This window comes from Panicum hallii, chromosome 9 (genome assembly GCF_002211085.1).
Source record: "Panicum hallii strain FIL2 chromosome 9, PHallii_v3.1, whole genome shotgun sequence".
Lineage (NCBI taxonomy): Eukaryota > Viridiplantae > Streptophyta > Magnoliopsida > Poales > Poaceae > Panicum > Panicum hallii.
Genome location: NC_038050.1, coordinates 58,345,693 through 58,365,856, shown reverse-complemented (window position 1 = coordinate 58,365,856; position 20,164 = coordinate 58,345,693). Strand labels below are relative to the sequence as shown.

Below are 20,164 nucleotides of genomic sequence, written 5' to 3'. Positions count from 1 at the left end.
GGAAATTACTGCATCCAAGGAAAGAGTGAAATAAATAAGTTTTATGAGCAGTATGCTTCAGTGCTTCAATCGGGTATAGCCACGCAGAAAAAAGGGCCGTCATCCATGCATGTAAATGAAGTAACTCGACACTATTTACAAATTACAACATGACCAGATGGACTGTAAAAGAGAGACGTCAAATTCACGGTCCATCTCATCATGATGGAAGAAATTGAGAAGGAAAAAAAAGGAGTAAATATGAGATTTGTGACCCAACTACGGGCACTAATTATTCACATGAAGACTAGCTGCACGCAATGCTTGCGTCGATCAGGCGTCAGCCTCGCTTCCCCTTGGCATGGCCTCTTGGCGAGCTGGCCACCTCGTGCACGCCCCAGCCGCTGCCGTTCTTGGCGTGCGGCGGCTGCGAGACGAGCTTCCTTCTATCCATGGACCTCCTCAGGCCGGCCCGGCGCGCGTCCTCGCCGGCGCCGTCGTAGCAGCCGCTGCCCAGGGTGGGGAGGACGTACCACCATATCGAGGTGAGGCAGATGGCGAACACCCGCCCGAACACGGCCAGGCTCGCCAGCGTGAGCACGATGAAGGCCGGCCAGTAGCAGGACGGCCGCCGCGCCCTCGTCCCCCACGAGAAGGACGCCCTCCTCGCCGGCACCTTGGTGGTGGCCGCCTTCTTGCCTCCTTCCCTCTCCCTCGGGCTGGTCGGGTCCAGCGGACTGGTGGGCGAAGCAGGAGCCGGTGGCGACGGTGGTGGTGGCGCGGTCGACGCCGCTGCCCTCGGTTTCTTGGCGGCGGCGCCGTGCTTGAGCTGCTCCTCGTCGGGGAGCTTCACGACGACGGGCGTCCAGCCGCCGTTGGACTGGACGAAGCGGACCAAGACGAGGCCGGTGTCGGAGCCGACGCGGCGCAGGATCCTGGCCCGCCGGGTCTCGAGCTCGGAGAGCACGACGGAGAACTGGTCCAGCCCGCGCCCCGCGTAGGGGTTGACCTTGCCGCCGTGCTTCCTCCTCCCCCTGGGCGATCCGCCCGCGCCGCAGCCGAGGTCCTCGGGGCCCTCGTCGACGTGCTTGAAGCTGCCCGTGCCGCACTCGCAGAAGAACATGGTGGTTGACTGGCTGGTCGATTACTGGGGCGCGCCGATGAATTCTTGCGCTGCGCGCCTGATCAGGGTGTTCTGCTTATTATAAAGGGATGGCTGGTCTGCGCTTGGTGGTGTGTGTTGGCTAAAATTAAATTGCTTCGTCGGTCGCAGGTCAAGCAGAAGCTTCTTCTGCTCATGACTTTGTAATAATTGCGCCGTGGCCTTCGTGGCGTGTTGTATGAATTGAAGTGCCCATTACTAGAAGAAATTGTATATGGATAAGTGAATGATTCAGCATCTACTAGTGGTGCAGAAATGAGCAAGAAAAGAGAGAGGAAGAATAAGAATGATGCTACACTTTCATTGCTCGAACTTTGTGGTTTTCAGATGTCTCTTCTTCATGAACCTCCAACAGCGCATCCTCTTTCTTCGTCATGCATAGCCACGCCGCCAGCCCTCCTCCACACTAAATTAAACGATCTGTTTTTATGCTCCCTGCTAACAGAGAAGATCCATAAATTCAATTATTTGATACAAAGAAGGTTTGGAAGAATAACAGGGTACATTTAAGGATACAAGACCTTGCACAATAATTCATCGAGCGGTAAACATGTTAATAATTATTAGACTCGATTTCATAGTGCTTCCACACTAGGTTGATTTTATTATAGCCATAAATAAATGATATATTCTGTGAGAAAACATTAGCGAAGTTCTAAAAACGAACTACAGCCAAAATAAAAGTGTGCCTCCTTGCGAACTGAGTGCTGTAGTGAGAACTGTCCACCTAGTTTGAGTCTTCATCTCAACATGGGTGATCGTAGATACTATTTTTTTTAGTGATAGGTGATGTCCCATCAATGATAAGATATCTGTGGTGATTTTTGTCGATATCAAGAGCAGCGAGCAAGGCTCTCAGAGGTACTCGCTGCATTAGAGTGTGCATGGACGTATGCGTAGAGGTGAGTGCGTACAACCAACTTATCGTTCTTGAAGTCAACAAAATAAAATGACAATTGCACACTCTAGGTTGTTGATAGTTATAGGATAATATAGGAAGAACTATAATAAACTAAGTCTCCATTTGATGTGCTTGTATCAATAACTTAAAAAGGTCCGCCTAATACCTCTGCGAAGAGAAGTGTGAATGGAATAACATTTTTGTTGATATGAACCAGTAAATCGAGCATTCGGTTGGTCGTTGCTCATAATTAGTACTCGGCGGCCGGATTTCCATATTTATTTATTCATCTTTTTTCTGTGTTCAACCAGGCTGCCTCACTGTGCTCAACCCTGAGTCGGACTCGCAGTGCGAGTCCCAGAGACCTTAACGAAACGTCCTTATCATCCACACAATCAGACTTCAAGGTCGTGAGAGCCGCGAGTCTAGACTGGCGTACAGAAAAATAAGTGTCAGACGCAGACAGGCAGATAATTCGGCAGGATGCATGCAGATCTAGAATGGATCAGCTTAGAAACTGTCAATGGAGTTTGGAGATGAGTGGTAGAAAAGCATTTTGAACAGTTATATGCTGAACGCATTGCTGGTCACAAAAACAGCCGGGAAAATCACTGTTGGTATATAGATGCACTTCTTGAGAATACGTATAATAATAACATTGGCGACGTACACTTTTCCCATGAGGATATGTATATTAACATCGGCAACGTGTCCGTAGGCAATAAAGCACTTGTGGCAACTTCTCTAACACCTCATGATTTACTGGCCCAGGCTAGTTTCTCAACGGCGTTCGGGCATATTGGGCGTGCGAGCGTGTGCATTCTGGAGAGGTAATTGTGCACACATCTATGTATGTATGTATATGCGAGCGTCTGCGTGTACTATATTTTTATAAAATATGTATATTAGTGTCTAAGAGAAAAAACTTTGTGAATTATGTCAAATCAATATCATAAATGGAGTTTGCCAAACTGATATTTTGGCGAAAATACAAGCTAGAAACTTGATTGACCATGACTTAGAAAAATGGATTAAATATAGGCCTCATTACTAAAAATACTTGGTTTTATGATTCTTGATTTTGTTAATAAATGGAGTTTGCCACACTTCAGGGCTCTACTCGCATGCCCTAACCTAATAACGTGTGAGCACGGACCAAATTTTGGAGTAATATATACAGGCCAGCGAAAAGTGGTACCAGACCAACAAACACGTTCGTAACTACAGGTGATGCCCTACTTCGTGCCCTCTGATATATGTTCTGGCAGAAAATTAAGAATTTTGTATGCATTGGGTTCCAAAATATGCACAAAGATTTAGAGCACGGCAGCTTGTCTGTGTTTTCCCCCGTGAGAAGATATGGTTAGCTCGTCTTCTAGGCTCTAGCACCGAAGAGAATGCGTTTTCTGGCATGCATTTTTAATTTGTCCATCTTCTGTTTGTCTTACCTCGCATGTCAAAGCTTCTAGATGGAAGCTTGTCAACCATGACGTATTCCGGAACTGAATGACTCGTTGGCAGATCTTCACATGATCTTTTTGTATTATCACATGATAACCGCCTCGTTCAAATCAAAGCACGTGACTACAGCAAGGCTACAAGAATCTGCTCTCAGTCGTTGTCGTAACAAACTAATGATCATAACTACAGATCTGTACAAAAGAGTTAAGATGCATACCATTTCTTGTAAATTAAAATGAATTTTGTACATATGGTTCTTATCTTTTAGTCTACCAACAGGAGCTGGAGCTAGAGCAACAGCAACGACTCCTAGTTACAGTGCCTTTCTCCATGTGTTTACTGGCACTTTCTCTACCAATCAGTTGAAGTACGTACACCAAATAATGGACTTTAAGGATTAAATTGCATGCTTCTAAATAAATAAGTGGTAGAGAACCAAACCTTACATCTTGGATATGTTATTTCTTCATCAGAAAGCTCTCCTTGAGAACCTCAGCTGCGAATATCAGTAGTTCCACCATCTCCATGCCCGCGGAAGAAAGAGGATCTACTTTCTCAGACTTCGATTTTGGTGAATCAGATGGATCACACAGAGCTTCATAGGTAATTGCATCTGACGAATTCCCGGACCAGCTTACAGGAAGAACCGTGCTAAGAGCTGTCTTCATAAGGTTTGCTTCAGTTATAAGACTGTTCAAAGCTTCAAATGTACTCTCCAGAGAACTAGCTGATTTGACATCATCATACGCCTGATAAGTCTGATTGTTAGCCTCAGAGTAAGTAGTGTACTAGCATGTATCAACACAGTACTTAATAAAACCTAGCAATGCAACCAAAAATCCTGCCGAAGGACTGGTATCAGTGCCATAGCATCCTGAGCTTTTAAATTAACTTTTGAAGCAAAATATGAATTGATACAGTTTCTGGCCCAGTAATTGTATGGAAAGGTATGAAGTTGATGCTGCCCTGTATAAGTGTTTAAGAACCTTTTACAATAAAATGAAGTATTGTGGTACCTTCAATAAGAATTGTTTTTTTTTAAGAACAAAGATGACATTACATGCATGGAAGTATGGCAACAAAACGCATAAAATGATCATAAATGGTGCAGCTTGATCATAATTGCTAAATATGAGGTACCTGCATCTATCTTGCATCTCCATTCTACCCCACCAATCTATATATTTCTGGAAATGCATTTTGGTGACTCTAGTCAACTTCAATGGCTAAGAAAGTTGAAATGTGCATGAATACATATTCTCTGAAGTATATCAGTTTATCACTGCATACAATCGTCTAAACCATTGGGATGGAACTGAAACTTTTGGGATAGGAAAAAATTGAACACTCCATTCACAATAATCACACTAATCACACCTTATATATACAACTATACACTCCATTCACTACTGCAATAGATACTTGTGCAAGAGGAGAGCTCCATTCATGGAGCCATGTATAGGCCAACCCTTGAATTGTTCAGAGTTGGGACTATAAACATGACACACTTGAACCTATACTACTAAGACCTCACTTGAAGACCAACGTGCCCTTCAGTTTGAGAAAACAAGTGGGTGTCTGCTAGATAATGCCAGTGACGGATGGAGTAGCTCTGGTGGCAGGTGAAGCACAAATGGCACTCTCAAAATGGCTCAGTACAGCCAGCGTTTACATCGTAAGGGAGGCGGAAAGGCACAATGACACATCTCCTCTTAAGATCTGGGGAGCAAGGACCCCAGCCTTGTCAAGCAGGGAGCTGACTGAAGCAGGAGCTGGGTGGAGCTGGAGCTAGAGCACGAGAGCTGGTTTAGAGCGCTGCCAAATGGAGCCCTACTAGGAAATTCCTCAGAGTAGAGTAGTCATTTTGGCAAACCTGGCAACCTACCAAGTAGATTTGATGCAGAGATAACTGAATGGTATGGCAATCCCAAGCTTTACTGATGGAGGACAACGTGCAATGAGGTGAGATACAATGGAAGAGAAGAGAACTGAACCACCAAGACCCAATATACCGGGTGTGACACAATAACAATGAGGTCAGACACAGAGAGGCTGTCTATTCTCAGCGCTTACATGGGTCAACCCTACACACAGTTGGACCTATACACATGCTAAACCACAGATAATAAGGGACCATCTGCGTCAAAAAATAAAGATAATAATAGGCCATTTAAATCTGCAGATGCCATCAACATATGCAAACTATAATCTACAAAAAAAAAGAGTATGCAGACTATATTGTATCAAAGGTCTAGCACTGCTGCGTAAACTTACCATTGGCTGATGCATACTTTTCGGAAATTACACGGCAATAAGGAGAAATGCACTGGTGCTGTTTCCAGCTAGGTAACATGCAAGCCATACTCAGTCATACATGTATATCTTATGTAAAGTCTATGGATATGTCATGGAAAACTTCAGAAAATTATCTGCTTAATAATTTGGTTTATGCCATATTTATGGTTTATCTTAAAAATCACCTAGCATGGAGACTGTACTCAACCAAATGCATATTTTCACTTCCAGACAGCGCTTCTTCCACAGTTAATACAAGGATGGAGTTACAGTGCTCAAAGTGGACACTGATCCATCAGAAGCAGAAATGGATAGGCCCATTGTTGTGACTGGCCATATCACACGTATCACAGTACGACCGATGAATGCAAACATAGAGAAAGCTAACTTCCAAACTTGAGGTAGCTACTTTTTTCCCATGCAAAAAAAAAGAACCGTGGATTCACTGACTATTATGCATTAATCATGCGTTGTTTTTCAAAACTTCTCTTCTCATAACAAAAAAATACATCTGTCAGTTTTCTCGAACAACGCAGGAAAACGACATGTGTCAGTTCAAAGAGCATACCTTCAAAAGCACAATATGCAGTCTATGCACTGAAGAAGTGAGGCGTTCCACAGTACCAACACCTTCAAGAAGAGTTGAATTTTCAACTCTTAACCTGCAATGCAGTCGCATGGAATAAAACAATCAATGTGGAAATACATATTGCTTGAATAGAGAAGTTTCTGTTACTAGTTTATGGCTGTTTGGTTTGAGGAACCACCTCATCCTAGATGAGGTGGTCAATCATGAGTCGATCCCATGAAATTTGCTGGGATGAACCCGTTCCTAATTATTAAGCTAACCAGGCGCTTGTCGGGGATGGGGTGGTGAGGGATCAACCTATTCCGTTCCACAAAGCAAACAAAAAAAGTGAGGAGTGAGAAGATGATGCATCACCCCATTCCTCAAACCAAACACCCGTTTAAATCCTTAATTTTCCATCACATCTTAAAAATCAAAGAGAAACAAACAAAACACAAAATGAGTTATTTTACCAATGTTTATCCCTTTTAGTTTCTGGTAACATTTTGCGATGCATCTACATGTTCCAATCATTTTACTTTTAACAGTAATAACTTCAGTCTAAAGCTTTTAACATATTAAGGGGAGAATGTTGGAGCTGCAGCAGCAAGAGAATGAGCAATGGTTCTGAGGCTCACAAAGCTATCACAGTTATGTTTCTGAAGCTCAAGCTTGCTACCTTTGATTGCATATAGCCATATATATATATAGGATACATCTGTAGTCCGTTGGTAAACCGACCTTTACTTGTACAGCTGCTATGCAGCCTAGGCAAAACCAAAATTGATTACTTCTACTTGCTGTCAGAGACAGACGCTAGCCTTACCAAGAAATGGTCAACCGACCTATAACAATTCTAGAAGCTAAACAGAAGACTATCACAAGGATTATATTAACAGTGAAAAGGGAGCGGGAAAAGAAAAGGGAAACACTTTTTAGAGCCTGTTTAGTTAGGAGACACTGGGATCAATTCTAAGGATATATTCGAATTTGATCTGAATCCTTAAAATTCCTATAGCAATGCTCCTGTTGCAAACAGGCATTTAGGAAAAACTCTTAAGTACTTGGCCCTAATAAGAAGCAACATCTTTGGATGTAATCAATTTTTTAACCTTGAACTAACAATGCGAGCTGTTTGAAAATCATACAAGAGCATTTCTCTAAGAAAACTTCTACAATTTTTATTAGATTTTACAAACATATTACACAAAGTTTTTTTTTGGAGACCTTTGATAATGTCTAATTTTGTGACTTAGTAATTTCTCCATTGCAGCTTATTAACAATCAATGGAAGGCCATTAAAAATATAGGTAACAATATGAAAGTAGAACAATACATCTCTGTCACAAACCTTGCAATATCCACTGAGTGCTCTTTGCAAACTGAACGATCATTTCCATCAGAGCTCCCATGCCCAATATTATTGCTTCTCATCCAGTGTCTTAAGGATGTCCTCTTCAGCATCGTTTTCAGCATCCCTTGTTGGTCATGCCCAGGAATGGCTTTTGATGAATCACCACTACCATGACCTTCCTTCACAGCAGAGTTGCTGAGTAGAGGGGTTAATACAGTTATAATAATAGCATATAAATTTGGGCGACAGAAAAATATTAAATATTTACATGTTAGCTTCTGATACCGACATAGGTGCCACCCCTGTACCAGACACCAAATCGTACACATGTATGGTTCTGGCATTCTCAACAAATCCATCTCAACTAAAACCATTTGATGCAATATGAATATGGTTTACTTTTTTTTCATCCAAGAGTCTCTTTTTAGTATGTTAATTTCTACAAGGGCCCTTCGTAAACACCAAGCCTTCTTATATTGATAATGTTGTGGTCATGTTACAAAAACTTACCCCTATATTCCCAGAAAAAGCTTACCCCCATTAACAATGAAATTAGTTTATTATGATTACTTACTGCAGAGATACTTACCCCTTCAACTGCAGATATTCTTCTTTAAGTTTAGCTAATTCCATCAGGACCTTCACCTTTTCATCTTTAACCTGTCAACAAAAGGTAAGTCAAGATACACATCGATCCAACATTACATAAGTGCTGATGTGCAACAGATACTCACTACCGACAAACATGTGGAATACTTCAATCAAGGATGATACTATTGACAAACCACCAGTATAAGCAATATAATTAGTCTAGTTCAAAACATCATTGATGAATTTTCCCAGGAAAAGTCCAAATTCAAAAATAATTCAAGTCATTTTTGTCCATATTTTCGAAAATAACTGTTAGTCTAATTCAAAACATCATTGAAGAATTTCCCCAAAAAAAGTCCAGATTAAAAAAATGATTCAAGTCATTTTTGTCCATATTTTCGAAAATAATCTTATGGTTCAGTTTTCCTTTTTCAACAGCTAGGAGCGAAGGTATACAAAAAAGTAATGGTATGAGGTAATCAACTTCGTGGCAATGCCAGATGAGAAGGCACCACCCGTACACAATTTAAAACACTCTTAACACTCAAAATATGTACATTATAATTGAAAAGTAATGCCAAATAAGATGTGTATAGATACTACTTGAGATAACTTCTGCTGAAGATCCTCAATAACAATTTGGTCTTTCTGTCTTTCTAATAGGTATCTTTCTTGTTCCTGTGAGAAGAGCATAAGTGCTTCCATCTGTAAACAGCACCACCATAATATGAGATTATTCAATCTAAAGAAGAAAAAAATCTCACCAGAACTTCAAGAATAAAAATTGAAAAGTAAGAATCACTGGAGCGGAGTGAAGCTGTACCTTCTCCTGTAAGGCTTGTGCAAGTGCTTTAGATTCATCAAATGATATGGAATTAGAATCGGCAGGAGAATCACTCTGCATCATATGCAACAAGAATGAACTGCAATTATCTATCAGAAGAAGCATTTTTCCATCAGAACCCTGATCCCTCAATAGGAAAAGCAGTTTCATATAATTCCAATTCTTGAAACACTAGCAAAATATTTCCCAGCAAAGAGTTAAAAAAGATCCAAATCTTCACCCACTTTCTTTCTTCATGTACCCATCATGTCAAGTGAGCTTACAATTTGCTTCCAAAAATGCGAATGACATACGCAAATGCTTTGTGATAACTGATGTGGCAAAACTATCAGTTGTTACATTCAACACAAATGCAGTAAATGCATTCGGATTATACTACTTTCACAATTGGGTCCAAAACTTTAAAATATTCAAAGGAAGCCCTAAAAACATACATTTGATCCACAAAATTTGAAATGTTTGTAGCACCTTAATCCATCCATCAATTAAGTCCTGATGAACTGAAGCAGCCTGACATGTAGACCCCACTGCTAAAGTGGTGTTTCATGTTGACACAGTTTTCAATTAATTTGATTTGACTAGGAAATATGTCTTAAAAGAAACTGTCATCACTTATCAGTTTTTACAGCGCTAGCATCTCATGATGCTAAGACATGCTGTTTCCATACATTTCCTCCAATTAGAGCAATACCGTGATGGTTATGAATATCAAACACATTCAAAGTGATACATTCAGATTTTTAACTTTTAGTGACTTAAAGCTCACGTTTAAGGGAACATTTGATTATGTCATATAGAGTAATTTGTCAATGTCCTCAGAAAGTATTTTTCTGTAGCCTGTAAGCATAGAAAGAGGCTCAGATTAAATGCACAGGGAAAAGAAAGCAACCTGTTTACATGAACAAACCTTAAGGCTTGTGAAAGTGCTAGGACTGATATCTGTAGTAACATGCACATCTTTACAACTGCTGTCACAACATTGCATCTTGTCGCCAGGTTGTTCACTTTCAGTGTTGATGCAAATTTCACTTAGCTTATCTTGAATTTCTGCAACAACTTTTCTCAGCCTTGATGATTCTTCTTCCAAAGTTTTCATGATTTCAGCCCTTTGATATTTGTAGAACCTTTGAAGTTCTGACAATCCATTTCTCAGAAATCCATCATACAGCGCCTGCACTCCCAAGTAAACTGTACAAATTAAAGAAGCCATAAGAAAGAACAATATAACACTTCACAACTGTACCTGTCTTTTCTCTAATATCCTTGCATTTCTTTGCAAATGCTGTTCAATTTCAAGGCCCTGCACAACCCCGAAGTTAATAGCTTCCAGTGAACAAAAAAAAAAGAACTTCTCTTATCACTTCCAAGCTTATATTACCATCCTTAGATTGCTTTGAAGCTTCGCCATTTTAGCTTTAAGTGACTCTTTCTCCTCTTCTAGAGATGCCTACACACAAAAAAAAGTTAAATGCATAAAAGGGAAAATTGCTTATGCAGATTAATCAGTAGTATGAAAACCACTTTGGTTTAGAACTGCTCAACTTGAAAAAATCTCAATAAACAGAAAGTCGTCAAAACATTAAAAGCAGTATTGCAGGGTAGAGTCTGTCAATCATGTTGAATTACAACAAGAACATGGCACAATTTGGTCAAAGAGGACACAAAAATCTGAATGGACTAGGACTTAGCTGGAGGACACATGGGAGGTTAAAACTAGAATTATGAGAATCATCGATAACACAGGTAGTTTGTATCCATGTATGGAGCAGTATATCACATGAGAAGCTGGAATTCAGAGCACAACTGCATAAGTTCTGAAATAGCTCGACCTGTGGGGGTTAAGACAGCCCCCGGGGATTTTGCTAAGAGAAGACCTTCTCACGCAGGTCGAGAAAACCCCTGAACCCCTGCCCCACCCTTACACAGCAGCACAGTAGCCCGTGTGAGACGACCAACGACCTGGGCCGGGCCTTAGACCCATGCTTTGGTGTGGGACGGATGAGGCAATTTTTTTTTTAACCTTAGCCTGAAATTCGCTCCACGGAGAGTTGAACCCAGGACCTAAGGAGTGATACTAGAGCCACCTAATCCATTCAGCTAGAGGCCCGTTCGCAGTCCTGAAATAGCTAGCAGCAAAGTTTCACCATTCCCTATCTTGTGCATTCTGTAGGTTCCCAGAATAAGATTAAACAACAATGAAATATGATGTTTAGTGTCACGGATAATATGTATCACGCAAGACAAATGAAAGAAATTAAAATAGCACAATTGAACAAGAATTGATCTTTATAATGGATAAAGGGCTTAAGGTTTACAATGTACTTCAAAGTTGAGGTTCCACCATCAGAGCTAAAACTCCAATTATCAGCAGAATCATCAAGAAGGATCGAACACTTCTCTTCAAAAGTAATGTTTGAAGGACATTCACAGTCTCTGCAACGAAGGTCATAGAATTTTAAAATAACCTGAAAGAGAATCAAACATCACCTTCTGACTGGAAACGGACCGAAAATAGCTTTAAATTAGAAAATTACAACCGACTGTAAGGAATATAACAGAAAATAAACAATCATGTAGAGGAAATAGGTAGTTAAAGGATTTCTTAAATAGTCAGGAGTTCATTAAGATCACAATAATCAATACATATTAAATAAATACAATACAATGTGGACACAGCAATTTAGGAGTTTTCAGAAACATACCAAATTACCAATAAGGCAACAGATGCATATACACATGCAAAAAAGGGAAATAAAAAAATAGTATATAGTTCAAATTTTGTCAAACTTCCCACAGGATCTATAATAGTGTCATGCCAATGAAAGTACAGAGGAACCCTGCCGCCCTACCTAAAAGTTAAAAAAACACATAAAATCCAAGAATGCTGATCTTATGACAACCAAAGTAATGAACGGCTGTGAATCGTACTCCTTCCACCCACAAAATAGTGATGTGTTGGATGTCAACACGGTCTCAGAAAGAAATTTGGCTACTAGTTTCTACTATAATATATTGACACTAGTAACATTGTATGATTATGAAACTACTCTTTGAGCCAACTCTACTCATACAATTCATACATGTTCAATCACAATGTACACAAACTAATTGATGATCAAAATGTCGATATGTTGGTTGCTACCCATAACATTACTCTTTTCTGACTGGAGAGAATAATTATTAACCATTACGAACTTAGAATAGATTGTAGAGTTCCATCAATGCAGAATGATTGGTGACATTTCACAAATTCCTATTGATCGTATTGGCAATCCACAAAATTACTTACTTTCAAGGAAGATTCTGTCTGTGCCTTCAGTTCTGTCAGTTTCCTCTGCAAGTCATCATTTAAGTGTTTCTGATCGTCAATTGCAGATTGATATTCTCTCTTCCTGCCAACCAGTAACTACCATGATACTTTGCACCCTTAACTAAAAACTAAGTGCCAAATACAGGATAAACAAGAACAGGATTTAAAACATCATGTTAGCATTTCATTGTCGATTGCCGAATGTTAAATACTAAAAAAACTAGAAAATACAGCAAACGAACCATCATGTTTCAGTTCTAAAAACCTCAAAATGTCACGTTATCTATTCTTCTCAATAAAGTTGCAGGTGTATTTTGAGTGCCATCCATGATTGATAGTGGATAGCAGACACTATAAACAATAAAGCCCATCAAATTAAGAATATGCAATCAGCCACTGAAACCTTACTGGTGCACTCAGCCACCTGAGAACTCAGTGAAAGTAGAGATCGAAATATTGCCATCTTATAAAATCCACTCAACCAGTATGACTAAGGTCCTCGAATCCATGCCACTAAGTTATAGAAACAAATCTCGTATATAAGTGAACAGCTATGCAACAAACCTTTCCTCAAAGTCAGCAAACTTTCTCAAAACTGCTTCCTCCCGCTCTTTCGCTTTCTCACACTAGAAATTTCAAACGAATAACATGAGATTCCCAAATCCCAACAGAAAACAAAATTCATGCATGCAACATTAATATTTGGCTTATTAAGTAAACTAGAAAGAACCTCCATTAATGAAATGTCCCGTTCAGAAAACGCTTGAGCAACACTGCTCTGGAAAAACCTAACTTGCTTTTCAAGATCCTTGTTCTGCATTGTTATTACAGGAAAGAAGGACATCTCAATAATAAGCCGGAGTATATATGCAAGGAATCTCAAAATGCATAAACCTTTTTAATTGTTAATTTGCTAATTCCACAAAAAATCTCAATTCTACACAAGAAAATTATGCTTCTGCTATCTAACTCATTACAATTTACTAGTGCTAATGCTACAAAAGAAAACAAAAGTATGTGCAAAAGAGGTCCAGGCGTCTCTATCTCAATCTGTACTATTAGTTGGCCCTATTCCCTGAACCACAGAGCTATGATAGACAAATCAAAAACTTCTAACTCCAGGCAGGTCCAAGCATAAGCATATCCTATCCTTCTACCAGTAGCCCATACTCATTAAAGCTCCAGTTTTTTCCAATGAATGCATCAACTAGAGTAGTATCACTTATTGCTTCTGAATCTTGCATCCCTAATGAAGAAACTGTGTTTGTGCTCAGCAAGTGACATGAACCAGTAAGGAGAGCCGCCCAAGATCCAAGATGGAGAAAATGACATTCCACTGGGACGGCCTACTCACTCTATGTGGGAAAAGTGGCATTTCGCAAACTACTTTGGGGAGGAAAATAAAACAAAAATGCTGGTGGGAGCCAAAGGTATGGTGATAGTGAACTACGAGACCTTTCAGTGGTCATAAAGAACTGTGATTTTTTTATTTGCAATAATGCAAAGGTGGATTCAGAGGCATAGTACTGAAGCTGTGATCTTTTATTGTCAGTTGTCAATAAACTAGTTTTCTTTGTAATCACATGTCCACTCCCTATGACTCTTTGCTCATAGAAAATGACAGAGGAAGAGAACAAAATCAGGACATGCCACAGCAATGATCATTACTGCCAAAAGCTACAGTTTATACTAGACAAAATAGCCAGTTGTTTTTTGAGTCAAAGTAGGAAACCTTTGATAGCTCAGCACCATGTAACTCGGCAAGCTGGCTCTGAAATTTAAGTAAACCACAGAATGAGAAAACAGAAAAAAAAAAATAAAGGCACTTTAAACAAAAATACTGAGAGAGAAGTAGCACACCTTAACTCGATAGGCTTCTGCAAGCTCCTCTTGTAAATTTTGATTCTCTCTTAAGCACCCATTTAACTTCTTCTGGAGGTTCTCAACATCCTGTTCCAAAGCTGCTGTCCTGAAAAGTTACAACAAAAATATTGCTTTCTGTGCACTACAGTGATAAAAGTGAAATGTTAAAATTAGATATGGAAGCACCTCTGAGAAAGCATTCGAGTTGCAACAGAAACATAACCAGGCCCAGCTTGTTGCATACATAATTGCTCAATATCTTTTCTGAGCTCATCACGTTCTGCAAGCAAAGTATCTATCAGCACATGCCTCTGCCACAAGAATATACAAAATGATAAAATCATGAAACGAAAAGATTTTTAACAATTGGTAAACATGAGCCGCCGGGGCCGGGGGGGGGGGGGGGGGGGGGGGGGGGTCGGCTTCTATTGCTCCCTTCACTCGAAGGGGCAACAGTGCGAAGAAATTAGCCCTGGCTAGTTAAAAGTGCTAAGCATTTTCAACATGTTAGCATGCTCCCCTGAAAAATGAGATCTAACACTCTACTCAAGGAAGTACCTGTACAGCTATATCCCAAAAATAAGGTGAACAATCTTCTCAAACGGTCATAGTTATATGAATTGGAAACAATGTAATGGAATGAACCAAGGACTTGGGCAGCTGTTTCATGCTATTTCAGAAATCATGTACATACTCACACACATAACCAAGTAACTTGTAGCAAACTAAAATCAAGTGATCGAATTTCTCAGTGCGCCCTCCTACGATCTCACCTACTTAAATATGTCAAGGGACATAATTTCGCATTTTATAAAGGCAAAATTGGCTGTAGGACACCGTTCAAAGGTGGCTTTTGCTATGGACCACTAAAAAAACTTGTCTTTGCCTATAGACACTACAATTCAATGGTAATATGCTGCTGGACACTACAACAATTATTATATTTGATTTTAAGCTAAAGCCACTTAAAAAGACTACTTTACCCTTGCCTTCCTCTCCTGTAGCCTGTTCTAGCTCCACCATTGTTCGCCTCCGCAAGCTCCTCCACCTCCTCCATCCAAATCGCCGGCTCTGCCTCGTGCACTCGCACTGCTGGCTCCACCTCGAGCACATCCACCTTCTCCGCCGCGACCTCAGCCTCACCTCCCCAATGAATGCCTCAGCTCCGACGGCTTCGTCAAGTTCGTGCCCTTCCCCATCGAGCCGCCTAACTTCACCGTCGCCATGATCAGAAGTGCCACTACTGGGAGCATCGGGAGTGGTTGCTGCCACTGGAATCAAGCGCCGCGGTCGCGTGTAGCGAGCCTTGTGCCCGAATCGAGCATCACGGCCTTCTGGATTGAAACCCGCCGTCAGGATCGAGCGGATGGCCACCGAGAGCGGGCGTGTGCGGCAGGGAGTAGCTGCCGCCGGCCGCCGCAGAGAGCTAGCACTGCAGGGAGGAGGTGCGCAAGGAGAGGATGCTGAAGGAAAGGGCCCGCATCTGCCGGGAGTTGACGCCGCAGGAAGGGAGGAGAGGCCGTCAGGACTCCGGAAGTGCGTGATCTTTTTTTTTCTTTGCAGATCGTGATCTGATTTTTCAGCTGCAAACGGCTTAGCTTCCATGCGAGGGTAAAGTAGTCTTTCTAAATAGCTTTCCATTAAAATCAAATATAGTAACGGTTGTAGTGTCCAGCAGCATATTACCATTGAATTGTAGTGTCTATAGGCAAAGACGAGTTTTTTTAATGGTCTGTAGCAAAAGCCACCTTCGAATGGTGTCCAGCAGCCAATTTTGCCTTTTATAAAAGCAAAGGAACTCCAGTTGACTATCTATTCTTTTTTTCCATTTAATAGGTTGCAGTCTTACTAAGCCTTGCTAAATGTAAACTGATTAAATGAGGTGCCTGAATCGAACTATATCAACAGAAAACAACAGTACTGAAACTAATCTACAGGATGGCGAGTTGGTCTACAGAGAAGAGAGAACTGATGCAAATAAACACCAAACAGCAGTATGATAGGATTGATTAGCATAATAAATACAAATGACAATCTTGTGTACCAAAGATGTGGGTGCATACCTCGCTGGAATTCTTCAACTCGACGAGTTAACACTTCAACAAGATCCACTTTTTCATCCATTTCTACAGAAAAGAGAAAGGGGGTAATTTTTTGAATCACCAAATGCAATTTCATATCGTATTTATTCAAAGAAATATTAATAGGAAATTTATGAGGAACAGAAGCCAAGCAAAGGCATGCTCAGGTCATTACCCACACAAGCTAACTAGTGTTCTTTGAAAAAACAATTAGCCCCACAAATATGTTCAGCTAGCAACAGCGCTTAGATTTGCAGCATATTCCAAGAAGGTATAATAGAAAAATACTTGGTTCTTTTGAGAAGATGACTTCTGAAGGTCAAGATCTCATAACAACATATGGTACCAGAAGCAACATGACTAGGAAAGTGGAGCTTCATATCCTACATTATTTTAATCGGGAGATGCCAGAGAGATGCAAATGAAAAGGAAAACAGAAATGACTAGCTAAGCACCACGAACAACTTCAAAAGCAACAATAATGACAGAGACTCAGAAGTCAGAACCATAGGTTTAAGAGGAAAAGATCATAGAACACGTTCTAAAAAATTTGACCACTGTAATAATTACTTAAGATATTCTAGAAGTACAAATCATCAAACATACAAAACTCTGTTGGCACTACAAGTAACCTTGCACTTCAAAAAAACCTCCATGTTTCCTGCGGTCAAGAAAACTAATTTTTCCCACTTGGACTAGGCCTAGACTACTTATAATGAAGTATCAATGAAGGTTGACCGAGATCAGCAGTTCAAAAATAGAATACAGAATTTACCATATTGTAGCCCGTCAATACGACGTATCAATACTTCCAAAGCATTCTGCTTTTCATCCTTTTCTGTTCAGAGTCATATAGATAAGTTAACTATGTATATCACTATAGCAAGTATAACATAAATAAATAATGCACTCAAGTAAAAAACCAAATGATATGCCATTGCAAAAAGAAAGAAAGAAAATTTCTTCAATGTAATATTTTTCTTGAAAACAGCTCAGTCAGATTGAGTGATGCAAAAGGTAACTAATAGTTGGATGGTAGAGAACTTTTGAAACTAGTAGGGAACTTTTGAAACTAAGGGAAATTTGCTGGTTCAATTCACTAAGAGTTTTTTCCCCTGACAAAAGGCAACAGTGGAAGCTGGACTTGGGGCCAATTATTCCCAGAATTTAAGGCAGGAAAGCACCTCATGGTGTGATGTTACAGTCGTGCGACTGCATTCACTGCTCCTGCTATAACGGATTATTTGAATTGTGGGAGGAAGGAATTAAGTCTAAACCACAAATGTTACCTAATTCTGGATTCAAATTTATAAACAAATATGCAACATGACATCGATTTTTCTGCTCTATCAATAGTAGCGTGCACTGTCTTGTGCTGTTCGTTCAAAGAATCCGGCCATGGATTATGTTAAGCCTCAATGTTTTCATTGTCTATTTTTGTAGTCCAACTCCAATGTGTACTTGTAGTTCTCACATACAAACATAGCTCCCAAAACATAATCCACGACAAACACATAATAAAAATCCTTTCACTACATGCAGCAAATTGGCACACGCAAACGAACTTTGACATTTAGCATGACAATCTTTCTAATGCCCATTTCTCCTACAGTCCTACTGCTTCATTACTTACTACGTTTGCAGTATCAAAATGCAATACTGAAGGGATCAATTCAATCAGCAACTATCAATAATGAAATGACCTCGGTTAAGTACCTATATAACATAATAATAACATTACATCATGTGGTTTGAAGGACTGCTGAAAGAATTTTGCATTGACCACATGAGACAGAGTAGTCCAGTCTTAATGCAAACATCCACCATACCACCATGAAGCATGAGCGAAGAAACTGGCACCAATACGCTACCAAGTACCAAGGCAACAGAAGCCAGCTAGAACACAAAACATGGCGACTAAAAAACACCGAGGACCGGAGAATACCGCGCTGTAGCTCCTCGACCCGACGAAGCAGTGCGGGGGAATCTGCAGCTTCGTCCATTCCAGAGCCCACCCCACGGGCCCTGCTTGGGCGGGCGGGGATTGGGTCTCGAGAGCACGAATCCGCGACTAATTCGAGCACGGGCACACCTGAAGACAGCGGGACAATCAAAATCAACATTGAAACCAATAAACAAACTGAAAAGCACGCAGGAAGATTTCAGGTTGCTTGAGAATCAGGGAAACGCGGGACCATTCGAGGGTAGGGCTTACCAAAACCAAGGGAGACCAGTACATGGTTCCCGACGGGCAGCCGAGGTGTGCGGGCTTCGCGCTTCGGCGGAGGCGGCCGAGGAGGGTGAGAGGGAGGGCGGCGAGTTGGGGGGAAGGGGAAGGAAGGTAGGGGAAGGAAGGTAAGCAGAGACGAGACGACCGAGCTGTTTGATTCGCCGCTTCTGAAACCGACCGAGCTTAATTTTTTAAAAAAAAAAACGACCGAGCCCAAGCTACTCCTAGGCGGCTAGGCGGGCGCAGCGTCGCGACGGTTTGCTGACCACCGGACTCGGTCGGTTTCAAAAAAAAACCAGGGCGATTAAGGCCCCGTTTTGATTGGATTTTGGATTTTGAGAATCTAAAAATTTTTATGAATTTTTGAAAGCTGAATTTTGGATAAAATCTAGAAATGCCATTTGGATATCTGAATTATGAAAATCTAGATAGTCGGGGAGGGCGGAGGGGATGAGGATGGGCGCCCAACGTGCGGATGGGGATAGGCATCGGGACTAGGCGGGCGCAAGCGACCGGTCGGCCGGTGGGGACCAGCGTGGCCCGGCGGGGAGGAGCAGCGTCGACGGTACGTGACCTGGCGGGGAGGAGCAGCGCCTGGGAGGGTATGGTCGGTCGCGGGCGTCGGTGGGGCGTAAGGAAGAAGTGTGCGCCCAATCAGCCACAGGCGCCGGTTCGCCGCTGGCGCCTGGGCGACCACGTGCTGGAGGGGCGGACGTGAGCTGCTCCTCAGCCGCGAGTAGGGAGGGGTGGCCGCGAGCGTATGGGGAGTGGCCACCAATGACGAGGAGCAACGTCTGGGCGAGGAGGAGGTAGAGACGGCTAGAGATCAGCGCTGTGAAGGAGATCAAGCCTGCAACCTATGGGAAGTTGGAATAGCGGGGAGGTGACGTACATTGGAGGTGGAATTTTTTGCTAGATATACCAAAAATATGTTAGTAAAATTAAAAAGGTCTCACATACTGTATTCTCAATTCAACATATAAGTTGTAAACCAAAATTGGTGGACCACAACAACAAGAGATGCAATTAAACTTTGTTTCTATTGTTTATGCCTTAACTTTCTCACAACAAACAACATATGAGGCTCTGATTTTGGGCTAAACTAACTAGCTAAGGATAAACAATGCCCTAACCACTAAAATACTGAATCATACACCAATATAAGGATAAACAATGCAATTAAGCAAATCTACATACTAAACTCACAAGAGATGTAGACTTGCAATTGCAGAGAAGATCCGGGCAAAGGGAAGTCTGTTGGCGGGTGTTTGGCAACAAGGCACTACGGCAAGGCGCCAGGACCGGCAGGGTAGGAGTTGGGCATTGGCACACTACTGTGCTATTGGATGTCTTCGCCGTGGTGCTAGGGCGGTGGCGCGATGCGATTGGAGTGCATCGCATCAAGATCCACGGCTGGTGGCGGCGTGTCACTGCCACGTCGATGAGGAGCCGGTGGTTCAGTCGTTGGGGCCTCAGGGGAGTGGGTGTTACTGCATCTGGGTGGGACACTTGCAATTAGTGACTA

At 41.5% G+C, this 20,164-nt stretch overlaps 2 protein-coding genes across 5 annotated transcripts; both read right to left on the bottom strand.

Annotated features, from left to right (window-relative positions):
- Positions 1-24: 24 nt before the first annotated feature.
- Positions 25-3,604, bottom strand: LOC112872698. Of its 2 annotated transcripts, XM_025935769.1 has the most exons (3): positions 3,491-3,604; positions 2,209-2,472; positions 25-1,576 (listed from the first exon to the last, which is right to left on the bottom strand). In XM_025935769.1, exon 3 carries the CDS (start codon positions 1,100-1,102, stop codon positions 320-322), a length of 783 nt encoding a protein of 260 aa, XP_025791554.1. In that variant the 5' UTR covers positions 1,103-1,576; positions 2,209-2,472; positions 3,491-3,604; the 3' UTR covers positions 25-319. The 2 variants fall into 2 exon arrangements, with proteins under 2 accessions (XP_025791554.1, XP_025791555.1); XM_025935770.1 differs by lacking the exon at positions 2,209-2,472 and having other exon boundaries at positions 25-1,579; positions 3,491-3,528.
- A 91-nt stretch (positions 3,605-3,695) lies between these two features.
- On the bottom strand, positions 3,696-18,812 carry LOC112872696 (paramyosin). Of its 3 annotated transcripts, none has more exons than XM_025935767.1 (20): positions 18,625-18,812; positions 18,355-18,501; positions 17,185-17,247; positions 16,392-16,454; positions 14,515-14,608; positions 14,326-14,434; positions 14,198-14,236; positions 13,196-13,279; positions 13,030-13,091; positions 12,445-12,547; positions 11,471-11,620; positions 10,534-10,602; positions 10,399-10,455; positions 10,045-10,326; positions 9,135-9,209; positions 8,915-9,016; positions 8,310-8,380; positions 7,718-7,915; positions 6,367-6,460; positions 3,696-4,261 (listed from the first exon to the last, which is right to left on the bottom strand). In XM_025935767.1, the coding sequence occupies exons 2-20, from the start codon at positions 18,410-18,412 to the stop codon at positions 3,962-3,964; spliced, it is 2,073 nt and encodes a 690-aa protein (XP_025791552.1). In that variant the 5' UTR covers positions 18,413-18,501; positions 18,625-18,812; the 3' UTR covers positions 3,696-3,961. The 3 variants fall into 3 exon arrangements, with proteins under 3 accessions (XP_025791552.1, XP_025791553.1, XP_025791551.1); XM_025935768.1 differs by having other exon boundaries at positions 3,962-4,252; positions 10,063-10,326; positions 18,625-18,811; XM_025935766.1 differs by lacking the exons at positions 16,392-16,454; positions 17,185-17,247; positions 18,355-18,501; positions 18,625-18,812 and adding an exon at positions 15,312-15,627 and having other exon boundaries at positions 3,962-4,252; positions 10,063-10,326.
- Positions 18,813-20,164: the final 1,352 nt, after the last annotated feature.

Coding starts and splice junctions, on each gene's coding strand:
- LOC112872698 (XM_025935769.1), bottom strand. CDS start 1,102: ATGTTCTTCTGCGAGTGCGGCACGGGCAGCTTCAAGCACGTCGACGAG.
- LOC112872696 (XM_025935767.1), bottom strand. CDS start 18,412: ATGGACGAAGCTGCAGATTCCCCCGCACTGCTTCGTCGGGTCGAGGAG. Junction 9,017..9,134: donor CACAAGCCTTACAGGAGAAG/GTACAGCTTCAC, acceptor TGCTGTTTACAG/ATGGAAGCACTTATGCTCTT. Junction 8,381..8,914: donor TTCAGCAGAAGTTATCTCAA/GTAGTATCTATA, acceptor TTTTGTTGACAG/GTTAAAGATGAAAAGGTGAA.